Source organism: Callithrix jacchus, chromosome 21 (assembly GCF_049354715.1).
Source record: "Callithrix jacchus isolate 240 chromosome 21, calJac240_pri, whole genome shotgun sequence".
NCBI lineage: Eukaryota > Metazoa > Chordata > Mammalia > Primates > Cebidae > Callithrix > Callithrix jacchus.
Window position 1 is genome coordinate 39,504,103 of NC_133522.1, and position 15,275 is coordinate 39,519,377.

The 15,275-nt window shown below is 48.0% G+C and overlaps 2 protein-coding genes across 6 annotated transcripts in view; one reads left to right on the top strand and one right to left on the bottom strand.

Annotated features, from left to right (window-relative positions):
* IFNGR2 (interferon gamma receptor 2) overlaps nucleotides 1–8,710 on the top strand; it is a 31,623-nt gene extending 22,913 nt beyond the window's left edge. The window contains exons 4-7 of the mRNA XM_035283285.3: nucleotides 599–747; nucleotides 5,428–5,581; nucleotides 5,957–6,114; nucleotides 7,708–8,710. Of these exons, the coding sequence (XP_035139176.1) occupies nucleotides 599–747; nucleotides 5,428–5,581; nucleotides 5,957–6,114; nucleotides 7,708–7,842 (596 nt within the window). The 3' untranslated portion in view covers nucleotides 7,843–8,710. The remainder of the gene's footprint in view (nucleotides 1–598; nucleotides 748–5,427; nucleotides 5,582–5,956; nucleotides 6,115–7,707) is intronic.
* The window catches only part of TMEM50B (transmembrane protein 50B), a 55,279-nt gene continuing 44,812 nt past the window's right edge, over nucleotides 4,809–15,275 (bottom strand). For 4 of the 5 annotated variants that reach the window (XM_008986613.5, XM_054249048.2, XM_008986614.5 and 1 more), the window contains 3 exons: nucleotides 12,168–12,214; nucleotides 11,279–11,419; nucleotides 4,809–6,045 (listed from right to left, as the gene is read on the bottom strand). In XM_008986613.5, the coding sequence (XP_008984861.1) occupies nucleotides 11,289–11,419; nucleotides 12,168–12,214 (178 nt within the window). In that variant the 3' untranslated portion in view covers nucleotides 4,809–6,045; nucleotides 11,279–11,288. Of the gene's footprint in view, nucleotides 6,046–11,278; nucleotides 11,420–12,167; nucleotides 12,215–15,275 lie in introns of those variants that run through there. The other variant, XM_008986615.5, reaches the window with a different exon arrangement.

A 15,275-nucleotide genomic window follows, 5' to 3' on the forward strand; every position in this document is an offset into this window, starting at 1 on the left:
CTGTAATCCCAGCTACTTGGGAGGCTGAGGCAAAAGAATTGCTTGAACCCGGGAGGCAGAGGTTGCAGTGAGCCGAGATCGTACCACTGCACTCCAGCCTGGGTGACAGCAAGATTCCATCTCAAAAATAAATTAATTATATAATTATATATAATTTAATTAAATAAATAGGCCAGGCATGGTAGCTCACACCTATAACCCCAGCACACTGACAGGCTGAGGCAGGTGAATCAAGAGGTCAGGAGTTCGAGACCAGCCTGGCCAACATGATGCGACCTTGTCTCTGCTAAAAATCCAAAGATTAGCCAGGCAAGGTGGCATGCGCCTGTAATCCCAGTTACTTGGGAGGTCGAAGCAGGAGAATTGCTTGAACCCGGGAGGTGGAGGTTGCAGTGAGCTGAGATCACGCCACTGCACTCCAGCCTGGGCAACAGAGCAAGACTCCATCTCGAAAAAATAATAACAATAATAAATAAAAATATGTATGTTTGTATGTATGTATATATCTACACACTATATATATATGTGTGTGTGTGTATATTGCATTATATAATACATTGTATTATATAATGGTTTTCTCTTTGTAATTATTTTTCAGTGACTGTTGGACCTCCAAAAAACATTGAGGTGACCCCAGGAGAAGGCTCCCTCGTCGTCAGGTTCTCCCCTCCCTTTGACATCCCTGATACCTCCACAGCCTGTTTTTGGTACTATGTCTATTACTGGGAAGAAGCTGGAGTCCAAAAGGCGAGAGCATGTTTCTTTTTTGTTTGGATTTTCTTTCCTTTGCAGTTTCCAGCTTAGCAAAAGAAAAACATCTTTAACGTGGGCTAGAACAGGGTGTCCCTGTGTCCCCATGGAGGCTGAGTCCTGAGCCTGTTTTCATCATCCTCTTCAAGACCTGTTTTTCCACTCGGTGGGCTGAGACCTCCCTACGCCAGGTCCATCTGAGGGGCTGGCCATCCTTTGATGCCAGTCTGTTTCCCTTGTGTGGGATTCAGACTTTGCTGGTGGTGCCCTGCTCACTCACGATGCCTTTGCCACGCTCTGCAGTTTGGAGGAGGTTTTAGCGGGCCTGGTTCTCCATGAGGAATCCATGACTACAGCCCACAAGGGTTAACTGTATAAACGTTTGAACAGTTTGTGAAGAGGACACATGTGAAATAGGGGGAAGGCCCACTGGAGGGAGAAGGAGCCTTCCAGAGAGCAGTACCAGCAGGTGTGAGAAGGCGTGGCACACGTGGAGAGCTGCAGGTGCTTAGATCGGTCAGAAACACAAGTCAGGAGGGACTGTGGCAGGTGGTCACATTGACAGAGGTGCATGAGATCAGAGGGGCCTCGTCAGCCTCGGGGAGTACAGGAAAGAAACAGGATGGTCTTGAAGCATCTCCAGGGCCTAAATTATCCCAGCTGCATCTAATGAGGTTCTGTTTTCTGTGTGAACTTCATGATTTCCTACATTCAGCTTTTGGATAATAAGAGCTTACATTTATTGAGAGCTTCCTTTATGTTTGGCTCTGGGCCAGCATTTTAGACACTTCATCTCATTTCATCTTTTTTTTTTTTTGAGATGGAGTTTCACTCTTGATGCCCAGCTAAGTGTTGAATTTTTAGTAGAGAGGGGGTTTCACCACGTTGGTCAGGCTGGTGTCAAACTCCTGACCTCAGGCGATCTGCCCACCTCGGCCACCCAAAGTGTTGGGATTACAGATGTGAGCCACCATGCCCAGCCCATTTCATCTTTATACCAACCTGTTTTGCAGAAAGGGAATCCAAGTTGTTAAGTCACTTGCCCCAGGTCAGCCCCGAACCACTGGCAGAGCAGAGCAGAGTCATCTAGCTTCAGAACCCTGCTCTTGACCACCATGTTTTTCTGCCACATACTTTATATCTGCACTTCTTCATTTTTTTTTTAAATTACTGTTCTTTTTTTGAGAGCGTCTCACTGTCGCCCAGGCTGGAGTATGGTGGTACGATCTCGGTCACTGCAACCTCCGCCTCCTGGGCTCACGCAATCCACCCACTTCAGCCTCCTGAGTAGCTGGGACAGGTTTGTGCCACCACACCTGACTAATTTCTTTAAATTTTTTTTGTAGAGATGGGGTTTTGCCACGTTGCCCAGGGTGGTCTCGAACTCCTGGTCTCAAGTGATCTGCCCACCTCGGTCTCTGGAAGTGCTGAGGTTACAGGCATGAGCCCCTGTCCCCAGCCTCCTCTTCATTTCATTATGGGGAGTATGAAACTGGGAAGGGTGAGACTCATTGAGAAACAGATGTAGCATCCAGGAAGTAGGGAAAAATCAGAACTCAAGATCTGGGTTGATTAGGATAGAGGGAGCCTGGCAGATTCTAGGAGAGACTTGGCCTCTTCCAAGTCTATCCTTACCCACCGGTTACAGTGCTGGCAGCGCAGGAGATGGGATGGGCGCTCTGGCCATGTTTTTCTCCACCCTCTGGTTGTTTTCTTCACTCAAGGGCACCGTGTGGCCGAGCTCCCTCCCCAAGAGCCCACCCATACTTTTGGTTTTTTAGGATGGACACCCTCCGCTTCTCTGCACTGTCATCCCCCAGAGGGCAAGTTGCCACTTGCATCCTAGAGCCATGCAGGGCCGCCCAGCACTAGAGGACTCTGCTCCGGGTCCCTGGGGCCACTCGTTGATCAGCATGCCCTCCTGAAGAGCACACACAACAGGCTTCCACTGCCTACTAGCACCACGTCACTTAGCGCTCTGGGCTGCAGCTTGTGTATAAAATGAAACAACCGAGCTATAAGCTAGAGCCTGTGAAGAGGAGCAGCTGTGAGGGACCCCAAGCCCCTTTCCCCATTTGACCAAAGCCTCTGTACTCAGCATCCGTGATCAAAAGGATCAAGGATGAAAATGACTCTGAAAGCCACAGATAGGATCTTTGTTCCAGCTGTGAGTCTGTGTGTTAGGGTCCCCAAAACCCACCCCTAGACCACTCAAAGGACTCCCAGGACTCAGCACAGAGTCATACTCTGATTTCTTTTGTTTCTTTTTGTTTTGAGACAGAGTTTCACTCTGTTGCCAGGCTGGAGTGCAGTGACACAATCTCGGCTCATTGCAACCTCTGCCTCGTAGGTTCAAGCGATTCTCCTGCCTCAGCCTCCTGAGCAGCTGGGATTATGGGTGCCCACCACCACACCTGGCTAATTTTTTATATTTTTAGTAGAGATGGGGTTTCACTATGTTGCCCAGGGTGGTCTCGAACTCCTGACCTCAAGTGATCTGCCTGCGTTGGCCTCCCGAAGTGCTAGGATTACAGGTGTGAGCCACCGCACCTGGCCCACACTCTGGTTTCCTACAGCAAAAGGATGCAAAGCAAAATCGGCAAAGGGAAAAGACTCATGGAGGAAAGTCCGCAGGGGCCCGAGGTCGGCTTCCAGGAACCCTCCCCAAGCTGAGTATCCAGGACGCACTTCATTGCTCCACCAGCAAGCTGTGACTGCACATGTGAACTGTTGTCTGCCAGGGAGGCTTATGAGAGGCCCAGCGCCCAGGGAATTTTCTGGGGGCTAGACACATAGGCACCCTCTAGCATATACCAAAATTCCGACTCCCAGAAGGAAGGCAGATGTTCCTCGTAAAGAAGCCACATTGATTGTGCAAACAGTGTAGGGACAGTAAGCCACCTTACCAGTTTGGGAATGGGACAGATAAACCTGAAATCCAAATTCCCAGGCCGGGTGCAGTGGCTCACACCTGTAATCCCAGCACTTTAGGAGGCCGAGACGGGCAGATCACTTGAGGTCAGGGGTTCAAGGCAGGCCTGGCCAGCATGGTGAAAACCTGGTCTCTACTAAAAATATAAAAATTAGCCGGGCATGGTGGCGGGCACCTGTAATCCAGTTACTTGGGAGGCTGAGGCAGGAGAATCGCTTGCACCCAGCAGGCAGAGGTTGCAGTGAGCCGAGATCACGCCACTGCACTCCGGTCTGGCAACAGTAAGACTCCGTCTCAAATAATAATAATAACAACAACAACAACATGTTCTGTATTTGATTGATCTGCCTTTTCCAGTCAACAATTTAGCAGCCTTATCTTCCCATATTTTCAAGCATATGTTACACGACCATTTCTTGTGGCTGCAGTGGGATTATATTGTATCTCAAAATTAGAAAACAGTTCTTTGCAAGGAACCCTATGCTGCCATAGTAGGGTATCACTCAGTGTTTTTCACTTCAGTATGGGACAGTGACAACTTTGGCAGGACAAGAGTGAGGAGCCATTGCCTAGATGACCAGGTGGGGAAGCAGCAAGGCCTGCTGGAGGCAGCAGGGGGCTGCGGGGAGGACACAATTCTCCTGGAGTCTGGGGTCCAGGTGTCTCCTGATGACACAAATCCCTAAGGTGATCAAGCACATTTTGGTCAAACTAGAAGCAGGCTGGGAACGAAAGGAACATTATTTCTTGGAACATAATTTTATCTTTGGTAACTAACTTGAGGTATCTAGATTAACCATGAAATACAAAATGTTGGCCGGGCCTGGTGGCTCACGCCTGTAATCCAGCACTTTGGGAGGCCGAGGCAGGTGCATCACCTGAGGTCAGCAGTGCGAGACCAGCCTGGGCAACATGGTGAAACCCTCTCTCTACTAAAAGTACAAAAATGAGCTGGGCATCGTGGCGGGTGCCTGTAGTCCCAGCTACTCGGGAGTCGGAGGCAGGAGAATCACTTGAACCCAGGAGGCAGGGGTTGCAATGAGCCGAGGTCACACCAATGCACTCCAGTCTAGGCAAGGAGAGTGAAACTCCATCTAAAAAAAAAAAAAAAATACACACACACACATACACACAAAATATTAGTTTATTTTGAGATGGAGTCTCGCTCTATCACTCAAGCTGGAGTGCAGTGACGCAATATCTGCTCACTGCATCCTCCGCCTCCTGGTACAAGGGATTTTCCTCCCTCAGCCTCCCATGTAGCTGGGATTACAGGTGCATGCCACCAGACCCAGCTAATTTTTATATTTTTAGTAGAGACAGGGTTTTGTGACATTGGCCAGGCTGGTCACAAACTCCTGACCTCAGGTGATCTGCCCACCTTGGCCTCCCAAAGTGCTGAGATTCCAGGCGTGAGCCACCGCATCTGGCCCAAATGTTAATTTTAATGGAGAAAAAGGTTATCTTAGAGACTGGGATTTATTGAAGTTTAGTTTCTACAGTGGGCCCTCAGACCTCACAGCCGGAAGCACAGTTCTAACGCTGTCAGCCTCTGTGGCACACAGCACACCAATTTCACACATAAAATGTGTCCACTGCCAGCCAGTGACCTGCTCAAAATGACGTCTGGTTCTCCTTTAGCGATCACTTTCACAGTGAATCTCAGGAAACTCAGAACAAATGGAGGCAGCTTGGCCTTGTTCGTTCAAGTGATTTACGTGTGTGCTTGTCGTGTTTATTTTTAGGTCAAAGGCCCTTTCAGAAGCAACTCCATTTCATTGGATAACTTAAAACCCTTCAGAGTATACTGTTTACAAGTCCAGGCACAACTGCTTTGGAACAAGAGTAACGTAAACGGGCACTTAAGCAACACATCTTGCTACAAAATCATGGCAGATGGTAAAATATACCTTCTTATGTCCTTTCTGAACTGGGAATAGAATACTCCTCCAGCAGTGAAATTGGGGAATGCTTATGAGGTCACAGGTGGTGGGAATGGGGAGACCCAGTGAGAAGAGCACGCTGAACGGCAGGGATAATGAGCTTGTGCTGCGATCTGCGGTAGCAGAGGCTGCCAGACAGCTACCACTTGCTTTATTTCATTACGGGATTGACTTCAGCTATCGCTGTAAGCATACCAGGTGGGGGCAGGGCAGGGGGACTTGTCCCTTTTACTAGGACAGGAATGCTCTTCAAGCAGCATGGACGAAACGTTAGCTGACATTTGTGTTGTGTGTAGGATGGTCATTCTGTTCACTTTCGGGTCTTCTTTAGCCTCCACCAAGCTTCAGCAAGTCATCCTGATCTCTGTGGGAACATTTTCGTTGATGTCGGTGCTGGCAGGGGCCTGTTTCTTCCTGGTCCTGAAATACAGAGGCCTGATCAAATACTGGTTTCACACTCCACCAAGCATCCCGTTACAGATAGAAGAGGTATGTGTGCACACAGCTTTTTTTTCTTTTTCTTTTTCTTTTTTAGGTGGAGTCTCACTCTGTCACCCAGGCTGGAGTGCAGTGGCAACATCTCTGCTCACTGCAACCTCCACCTCCCGGGTTCAAGCAATTCTCCTGCCATAGCCTCCCAAGTAGCTGGGACCACAGGTGCACACCACCACAGCCTGCTAATTTTTAGTATTTTTAGTAGAGATTGGGTTTCACTGTGTTGGCCAGGCTGCTGGATGCAGTGGCTCATGCCTGTAATCCCAACATAACATTTTGGGAGGCTGAGGCAGGTGGATCACCTGAGGTCAGAAGTTCAAGACCAGTCTGGCTAACATGGCGAAACTCTGTCTCCACTACAAATATAAAAAATTAGCTGCACATGGTGGTGCACGCCTGCAATCCTAGCTATTCGGGAAGCTGAGGCAAGAGAATTGCTTGAACCTGGGAGGCGGAGGTTGCAGTGAGCTCAGATCATGCCACTGCACTCCAGCCTGGGTGAAAAAGAGACTCTGACTCCAAAAAAAAAAAAAATTTTTTTTGTTTCATTGTTGAAAAAAAAAGAAAACACAAAAATTAGCTGGGCGTGGTGGTGCACGCCTGTAATCCCAGCTACTCAGGAGGCTGAGGCAGGAGAATCACTTGAACCCAGGAGGTGGAGGTTGCAGTGAGCTGAGATCTCATCACTGCACTCCATCCTGGGCAGCAGATCAAGACTCGGTCTCAAAAAGAAAAAAAAGAAGTTATGTCATTGGTGGACAGAATCAATTTATACCTGAATAAAATACAACTATACCAATTAAAACTAAAGTAGGCTGGACGTGGTAGCTCACACCTATAATCCCAGCACTTTGGGGGGCTGAGGTGGGCAGATCATTTGAGGTCAGGAGTTCAAGAGCAGCTTGGCCAACTTGGTGAAACCTTGTCTCTACTAAAAATAACAAAAATTAGCCGGCTTGGTGATGCCTGCCTGCAGTCCTAGCTACTCAGGAGGCTGAGGCAGGAGAATCGCTTAAACCTGGGAGGCAGAGGTTGTAATGAGCCAAGATCGCGCCACTGCACCCCAGCCTGGGCAAAAGAGAGGCTCTGACTCCAAAAAAAAATGTGTTTCGTTGTTGAAGAAAAGAAAGAGAAGTTATGTCATTGGTGGACAGAATCAACTTATACCTAAATAAAATAACAACTATACCAACTAAAACTACAGTAGGCCAGGCGAGTGGCTCACACCTATAATCCCAGCACTTTAGGAGGCTGAGGTGGGCGGTTCATTTGAGGTCAGGAGTTAAGAGACCAGCCTGACCAACATGGTGAAACCCCATCTCTACTAAAAGTACAAAAAATTAGCCAGGCATGATGGCACGTGCCTGTGGTCCCGGATACTTGGGAGGCTGAGGCAGGAGAATCGCTTGAACCCAGGAGGCAGAGGTTTCAGTGAGCCAAGATCACACCACTATACTCCAGCCTGGGTGGCAGAGTGAAACTCCCTCTCAAAAAAGAAAACAAAAAAAAAACCCTTAAGTAAAAGGTCTGGTATAGTGAACTGTGAACTGGTAAGCTAATCATAATTTTGCTTTTTAATTCCCCAAGTATTTAAAGGACCCTGCTCAGCCCATCTTAGATGCCTTGGACAACGACAGTTCACCAAAGGATGACGTCTGGGACTCTGTGTCCATCATTTCATTTCCAGAAAAGGGGCAAGAAGATGTTCTCCAAACACATTGAGCCAAAGCATGGGTCTGGCCCATCAGCCCCCTGGAAGAGGCCATCACGCCAGCGGAGCTGCTGGAATTCTGTCTGGACTTTACAGAGACCAGTATTCCCTTTTCCTGCCTCCAAAAGGCATGTCCCTGCCTTGTGAGAGACCGTGGGTCTCATGGGAGTGACAAGCTTTTCTTTTTTCTTGAAGAATTTTCAAAATCATATAAGTGTCCAGAATGATTCTACAGAAATATCCCAGGAAAATTAAGGCTTCTCTTAAACACTAAAAAGGCATGTAATTCTTGTTGGCAAAACAGATGTGACACATCTCTGATACATTTTTTATTGTTGGTTGGGCTGAGCGGTGAGGAGACCTGGCCTTCATCTTCTCAACTTTGGCAAATGAGCCGGAGCCCCTTGGGCAGGTCACACAACCTGTCCCAGCCTGTCCTAGAGAGTGACCTGAGTGGCCCTTCACATTCACAGTGTGCTGGCTTCAAATGTAATTAATCCTGTAAATATATTCCTAGTAATTTAAGATTTTTTTTTTTTTTTTTTTGAGATGGAGTCCCACTCTGTTGCCCAGGCTGGAGTGCAATGGTGCAATCTCAGCTCACTGCAACCTCCGCCTCCTGGCTTCAAGCAATTCTTCTGCCTCAGCTTCCCGAATAGCTGGGACCACAGGCGTGTGCCACCATGCCTGGCTAATTTTTGTATTTTTAGTAGAGGCGGGGTTTCACCATGGTGGCCAGGATGGTCTCAATCTCTTGACCTCGTGATCCGCCTGCTTTGGCCTCCCAGAATGCTGGGATTACAGGTGTGAGCCACCGCACCCAACCAAGATTTTGTTTTTAAGCTAGAAATAAAAGACTGTAATGCATGTTTTCTAAAAGTCTGTGTGAAGTCTTTTCTTTATTGTAGCCAATTTTCTGCAGTTTCAACTTTTTAAAATTACTCAATCTAAACTTGCTTTTTCTTTTCTTCTCTTTCTTTCTTTTTCTTTTCTTTTTTTTTTTTGAGACAGAGTTTCCCTCTTGTTGCCCAGGCTGGAGTGTAATGGCACAATCTTGGCTCACTGCAACCTCTGCCTCCCAGGTTCAAGCAATTCTCCTGCCTCAGCCTCTCAAGTAGCTGGGACTACAGGCATGCACCACCACACCCAGCTAATTTTTTGTATTTGGTAGAGATGGGTTTTCACCATGTTGGTCAGGCTCAAACTCCTGACCTCAGGTCATCCACCTGCCTTGGCCTCCCAAAGTGCTGGGATTACAGGCTTGAGCCACCTCGTTCGGCCTTATTTTTTCTTAACACCTAGTAGAGCTAATGAGGCCTTATAGGAACTCAGCAAACACTTCCTGTGGATGTCACTTGATCCTCCAAAAGTTATAAAGGAGGCTGGAGCCAAGCACAGTGGCTCATGCCTGTAATTCCAACACTTTGGGAGGCTGAGGTAGGTGGATCACTTGAGGCCAGGAGTTCTAGACCAGCCTGGGCAACATAGTGAAACCCTGTTTCTATGAAAAATACGAAAATTAGCCAGGTATTATGGCATGCACCTCTAGTTCCAGGTACTTGGGAGGCTGAAGTGGGAGGATGCTTGAGCCTGGGAGGTGGAGGCTACTGTGAGCCAAAATGGTGCCACTGCACTCCAGCGTGGAAAACAGAGCAAGGCCCTATAAAAAAAAAGGCTGGGCATGGTGGTTCATGTCTGTAATCCCAGCACTTTGGAAGGCCAAAGTGCGAGGATCACTTGAGGCCAGGAGTTTGAGAACAGCCTGGGCAACATAGTGAGACTTTGTCTTCACAAAAACAAAAAATTCTTGTCGTAGTGTTGCACACCTCTAGTCCCAGTTAGTCAGGAGACTGACACCAGAGGATCATTTGAGCCTAGGAGTTCAAGGCTGCAGTGAGCAGTGATTGCACCACTACATTCCAGCCTTGGCAACAGAGCAAGAGAGACCCTGTCTCAAAAATATAAATAAAGGGGGTTTACTGAAGGCACACCAGCACTCATTATATGTAACAAGTCAGGCTGGGCGTGGTGGCTCACGCCTGTAATCCCAGCACTTTGGGAGGCCGAGGTGGGTGGATCACGAGGTCAAGAGATTGAGACCATCCTGGTCAACATGGTGAAACCCTGTCTCTACTAAAAATACAAAAAATTAGCTGGGCATGGTGGCGCGTGCCTGTAGTCCCAGCTACTCGGGAGGCTGAGGCAGAATTGCCTGAACCCAGGAGGCGGAGGTTGTGGTGAGCTGAGATCGCGCCATTGCACTCCAGCCTGGATAACAAAACGAAACTCTGTCTCAAAAAATATATATATGTAACAAGTCACACCGTGTTGACCAAGGCAGGGGTTCATGGGCAATAAAGAGAACTAATCAGTAGTAGTGTTATGCAAAGAGCACACACTGGCTCTTTTGTTCAAAGGATATGTATTTAAAATCCACTTATAGGCCAGGCTCGGTGGCTCATGCCTGTAATCCCAGCACTTTGGGAGGCTGAGGTGGGCAGATCCCCTGAAGTCAGGAGTTCAAGATCTGCCTGGCCAAGATGGTGAAACCCTGTCTCCAAAAGCACAAAAAGCCAAGCGTGATGGCAGGCGCCTGTAATCCCAGCTACATGGGAGGCTGAGGCAGGGGATTTGCTTGAGCCTGGGAGGTTTCAGTGAGCCAAGATGGCACCACTGCACTCCAGCCTGGGTGACAGAATGAGACTCCATATGGAAAAATCAAAAAATCCATCATATGACTCTTCCCATTTGGGAAATAGACGTGTAGATTCATTCCATCTCCCACGCAAAGGGACACAGCTGCTGTCATGCTGCTTTAGGGAGAAGCCCTGCCGGAAGCCCTATCCTGACAATGGGAAGGGTGACGCCGACTGTAGCTTTATGAAGCTTCTAGCGCAAGTCGATGGAGCCACCTTCTCTCCCTCTACTGGGGCCCTGTACTGCTGGGAAGAAAATGGCTTTTTTGTTGTTTTCTTTTTGAGACAAAGTCTTGCTCTGTTGCCCAGGCTAGAATGCAGCAGCCCGATCTCAGCTCACTGCATCCTCCACTTCCCGGGTTCAGGTGATTCTCCTGCCTCAGCCCCCCGAGTAGCTGGGACTGCAGGCACACACCACCACACCTGGCTAATTTTTTATACTTTTAGTAGAGATGGGGTTTCACCATGTTGGCCAGGCTGGTCTCGAACTCCTGGCCTCAAGTGATCTGCCTGCCTTGGCCTCCCAAAGTGCTGGGATTACAGGCAAGAGCCACTGCGCCCAGCAAAAGTGGCTGACTTTTTTAAGTATTGTGTACCATGCTGTCTAGGGTGGCAAGAGTTAAAACAACAAGGCCCACTCCCACCCCATGCATGCAAGTCCCCCTGTGAGGCATCTGTTGTATGCATTAGGTGCACCTGAAATAGACATGTTTGAAGGTAGAGGTCATAGATAGGAATTGTAAAGACTTACCTTAGACCATTCAGGAAATTGGAGACAGAAGAGCTTTTTCTGTTGGGTAGCAGGATGGCACCCAGGAACAAGTGGAGGATACATCCATAGCAGGAGAACAGGAAAGAGTTTGACCCCAGCAGGACGAAGGGCAGATCAACTCTGTTAGGGTAAGTGCGTCTGTGCCACCCCATTTATTTAGCGACAGAGTCTCACTCTGTTGCCTAGGCTAGAATACAGTGGCACGATCTCAATTCACTGCAACCTCCACCTTCTGGGTTCAAGCGGTTTTTGAGCCTCAGCCTCCAGAGTAGCTGGGATTACAGGCATGCACCACTTCTGGTTAATCTTTGTATTTTTAGGAGAGGTGGAGTTTCATTCACCATGTTGGCCAGGATGGTCTCAAACTCCTGACCTCAGGTGATATGCCCAGCTCGGCCTCTCAAAGTGCTGGGATTACAGGTGTGAGCCACTGTCCCCAACCTTAAATAGTATTTTCTGAAAGGAAATGCCTCATTCTCCTTAGTAAAATAAATGACTCACTGATGGGATTAATACGTAGGCTAGTCAAGACCAGGCACAGTGGCTCACGCCTGCAACCCCAACACTTTGGTAGGCCAAGGTGGGCAGATCACTTAAGGTGAGGAATTCAAGACCAGCCTGGCCAACCCCATTTCTACTAAAAATACAAAAATCAGCTGGGCATGGTGGCACGCACCTGTAGTCCCAGCTACTCAGGAGGCTGAGGCAGGAGAATCACTTGAACCTGGGAGGTGGAGGCTATAGTGAGCCAAGATCGAGCCATTGCACTCCAGCCTGGATGACAGCAAGGCTCTGTCTCAAAAACAGACAAACAAACAAACAAACAAAAAACGTTTTAGGTAATGTTTAAAGAAATCTGGATACTCACCACTATGGTCTCTGTGTCTTTGAAACACCGCAGCAAACAGAGGCTCTCTGAAAGGAAAGGATACTGATTTGGTAATAGAGCATTACAAGGGGAATATGTGTGCAAGAGGAAACTATGTGCATATTTAGGCATATAATGGAAAACAAAGGTTCTTAAAGGAAAAGTGAGGAGGATTAGATCATTGTTTTAAGATAATTATCCTCGGCTGCAAGTATCAATAGCAAGGGTGATTCCAGGTTGAGTTTAGCAGGCAGTTGCTGGGCAGATGTCCTCATAAAAGTGTTTTTTGTGTGACGCTGTGAAGGGCTTTGTGCAAGGTTGAGGTTTCTGCAGTCTTTTGTGATCATTTTTTATTTATTTGTTTTGAGACAGAGGAGTCTTGCTCTGTCATCCAGGCTGGAGTGCAGTGGTGTAATCACAGCTCACTGCAACCTCTGCCTCCTGGATTCAAGCAATTCTGCCTCAGTCTCCTGAGTAGCTGAGACTACAGGGTCCTGCCACCATGCCTGGCTAATTTTTTTGTATTTTTAGTAGAGACAGGATTTCATCATGTTGCCCAGGGTGGTCTTGAACGCTTGACCTCAAGGGATCCACCCGCTTTAGTCTCCCAAAGTGCTGGGATTAAAGGCATGAGCCACCGCACCTGGCCGTGTGATCGTTTTTGTTATCAAGCATTTAAGCATGAGAATCGGTCTCTTCAGGGCCTCCCCCAGATCTATTTGTCTATTTTTGTTTGTTTGTTTTAAGTGATTCCATTTTGATTCTGACAACTTTCACACTATGCAGTCACATCTCTGAGGCATCCAGAGCCCTCCAAAATATATTTGCTGTCTGCCAAATAGTCTCATTTGAGATGAGAACATCCCCAGCTGTGCTGTTCGGTGAGGCATGAGACTACACCTCAGCATTTTCCAGAGATGCAGTCACACCTCCCCGCCCTTTGCTGCCACTCCCAGCCTTCTGTGAGACGCCAGGACTGTCCCATGGGAATGAAGTGAAAGTGATGTGTTCCTCCTTGTTTCCAGTCTGTGGTGAAGGAAATCAGCTGGCTGCGCTTGGGAGGGTATGGAAACCGTTTAGAGTGGGTACTGGGGACCCGGGCCTCAGAGCTGCCCATTGCTAAGGAGAGGACTCTGGTCAGGGCAACTTGCCAATGCTCTATGAAGATGCTCTAGGAATGACACAGCCTAAAAACTTCACCCCAGTGTAGAAGTACAGGCAGCACTAGCTTCTCAAAAAGGAGGGAGACAGACCCTTGGGGTTACTTTACATCCATATACCCAGCTACAATAGAAACATTAAATGATATGGGCCAGGTGCGGTGGCTCACGCCTGTAATCCCAGCACTTTGGGAGGCTGAGGTGGGCAGATCACTTGAGGTCAGGAGTTCAAGACCAGCCTGGCCAACATGGTGAAATGCCATCTCTGCTAAAAATGCTAAAATTAGCCAGGCATGGTGCCACACACCTGTAGTTCCAACTACTCAGGAGGCTGAGGCATGAGAATCACTTGTACCTGGGAGCCGGAAGTTGCAGTGAGCCAAGATTGTGCCACTGCATTCCAGCTTGGGTGACAGAGAGACTCTCTCAAAAACAACAACAAAACCCATGACATATGCTAGTAATGATTTTCCCTGAAATTAGTGATATGAGTAAAAATGTACAATAAATGTAAACATTAATTCAACTCATTTCATTTCTGCATTCAGGTGAATAAAAATATCTGATCTGTTCTCTGTGGGTAATAAGAGTATTTTTGTTCCTGAAAAGTCTAAGACAGGGTGAAACCCTGAAGGAGCTGTTAAGTCCAGGTAGAACCCTGAGGTCCTTGGAGATGGGCAGGTATAAAATTTTGCCTGGCGTAAATTCAATTAATCAATCAAACTAATGTGTTTCTTGACTATTTCCTTTCTGAAATGTTGCTGTGACCCTTAGTACAACTGTGAGTACCTTCGGGTGTCCTCTGGACAGCCCTCCGGTGGCCAGCCCCATGCTACTACTGAAACACACGGAGCACCAGTCGTCGGGGCTGTGAGGACATTCCTGTAGGTGCTGCTGGCCTAAGCAGAGCACAAAGGCACAGCAACTGCTAGCAGTCCTGATACATAAGCCACTCAAGTTCCAAATGCCTAGTCACAGAAGACGAAGACTAAAGGACCGTTCCAAATTTAAGAGACACTGCAGGGTCATGACAACTAAATGCAAGGCGTGACCATGGGCCGGATCCCACCAGAAAAACAGAGGGTCTTTTCTTTACTATAAAGTACATTACGGGAGTAATCTGAAAAATTTGAGTAGGCACAAAGTACTGTATCAGTGTCAGTCTCCTGACTTCGGCATCCTATTGCAGTTATGTTTTGGGGGAAATGGACACAGTATTCAAGGGTAAGTAAACAGGCATCACATCTTCAGCATGTCGCCAAACATTTAAAATAACAGACCAAAGCAAATTCAGTAGGACGGTAACTTTTGGGAATCTATAAATTCTTTGTGCTTCCCCCCTGCCCCCAAAACAGAGTTTCACTCTGTCACCCAGGCTGGAGTGCAATGGCCCAATCTCAGCTCACTGCAATTTCCACCTCCCGGGTTCAAGCGATTCTCCTGCCTGAGCCTCCCGAGTACTGGAAGTACAGCCATCTGCCCCATGCCCAGCTAATTTTTGTATTTTTCAGTAGAGATGGGGGTTTCACTATGTTGGCCAGGCTGGCCTTGAACTCCTGACCTCAGGTGATTGACCCACCTCAGCCTCCCAAGGTGCTGGGATTACAGGCATGAACCATCGTGCCTGGCCTCTTTGTGCTATTTTTATAATTCTCCTGGTAAGTCTGATGTTACTTCAACATAAAAAGTTAATCTCAGGCTGGGCACGGGGGCTCGCACCTGTAATCCTAGTACTTTGGGAGGCTGAGGCGAGCAGATTGCTTGAGCTCAGGATCTCCAGACCAACTGGGCAACACGGTGAAACCCTGCCTCTACAGAATATAACAGTTAGCCAGGCGTGATGGCACACGCCTGTAGTCCAAGCTACTCAGGAGGCCAAGGTGAGAGGATCTCTTGAGCCTAGGAGGCGGAGGTTGCAGTGAGCCGAGCTCACACCACTGCATTCCAG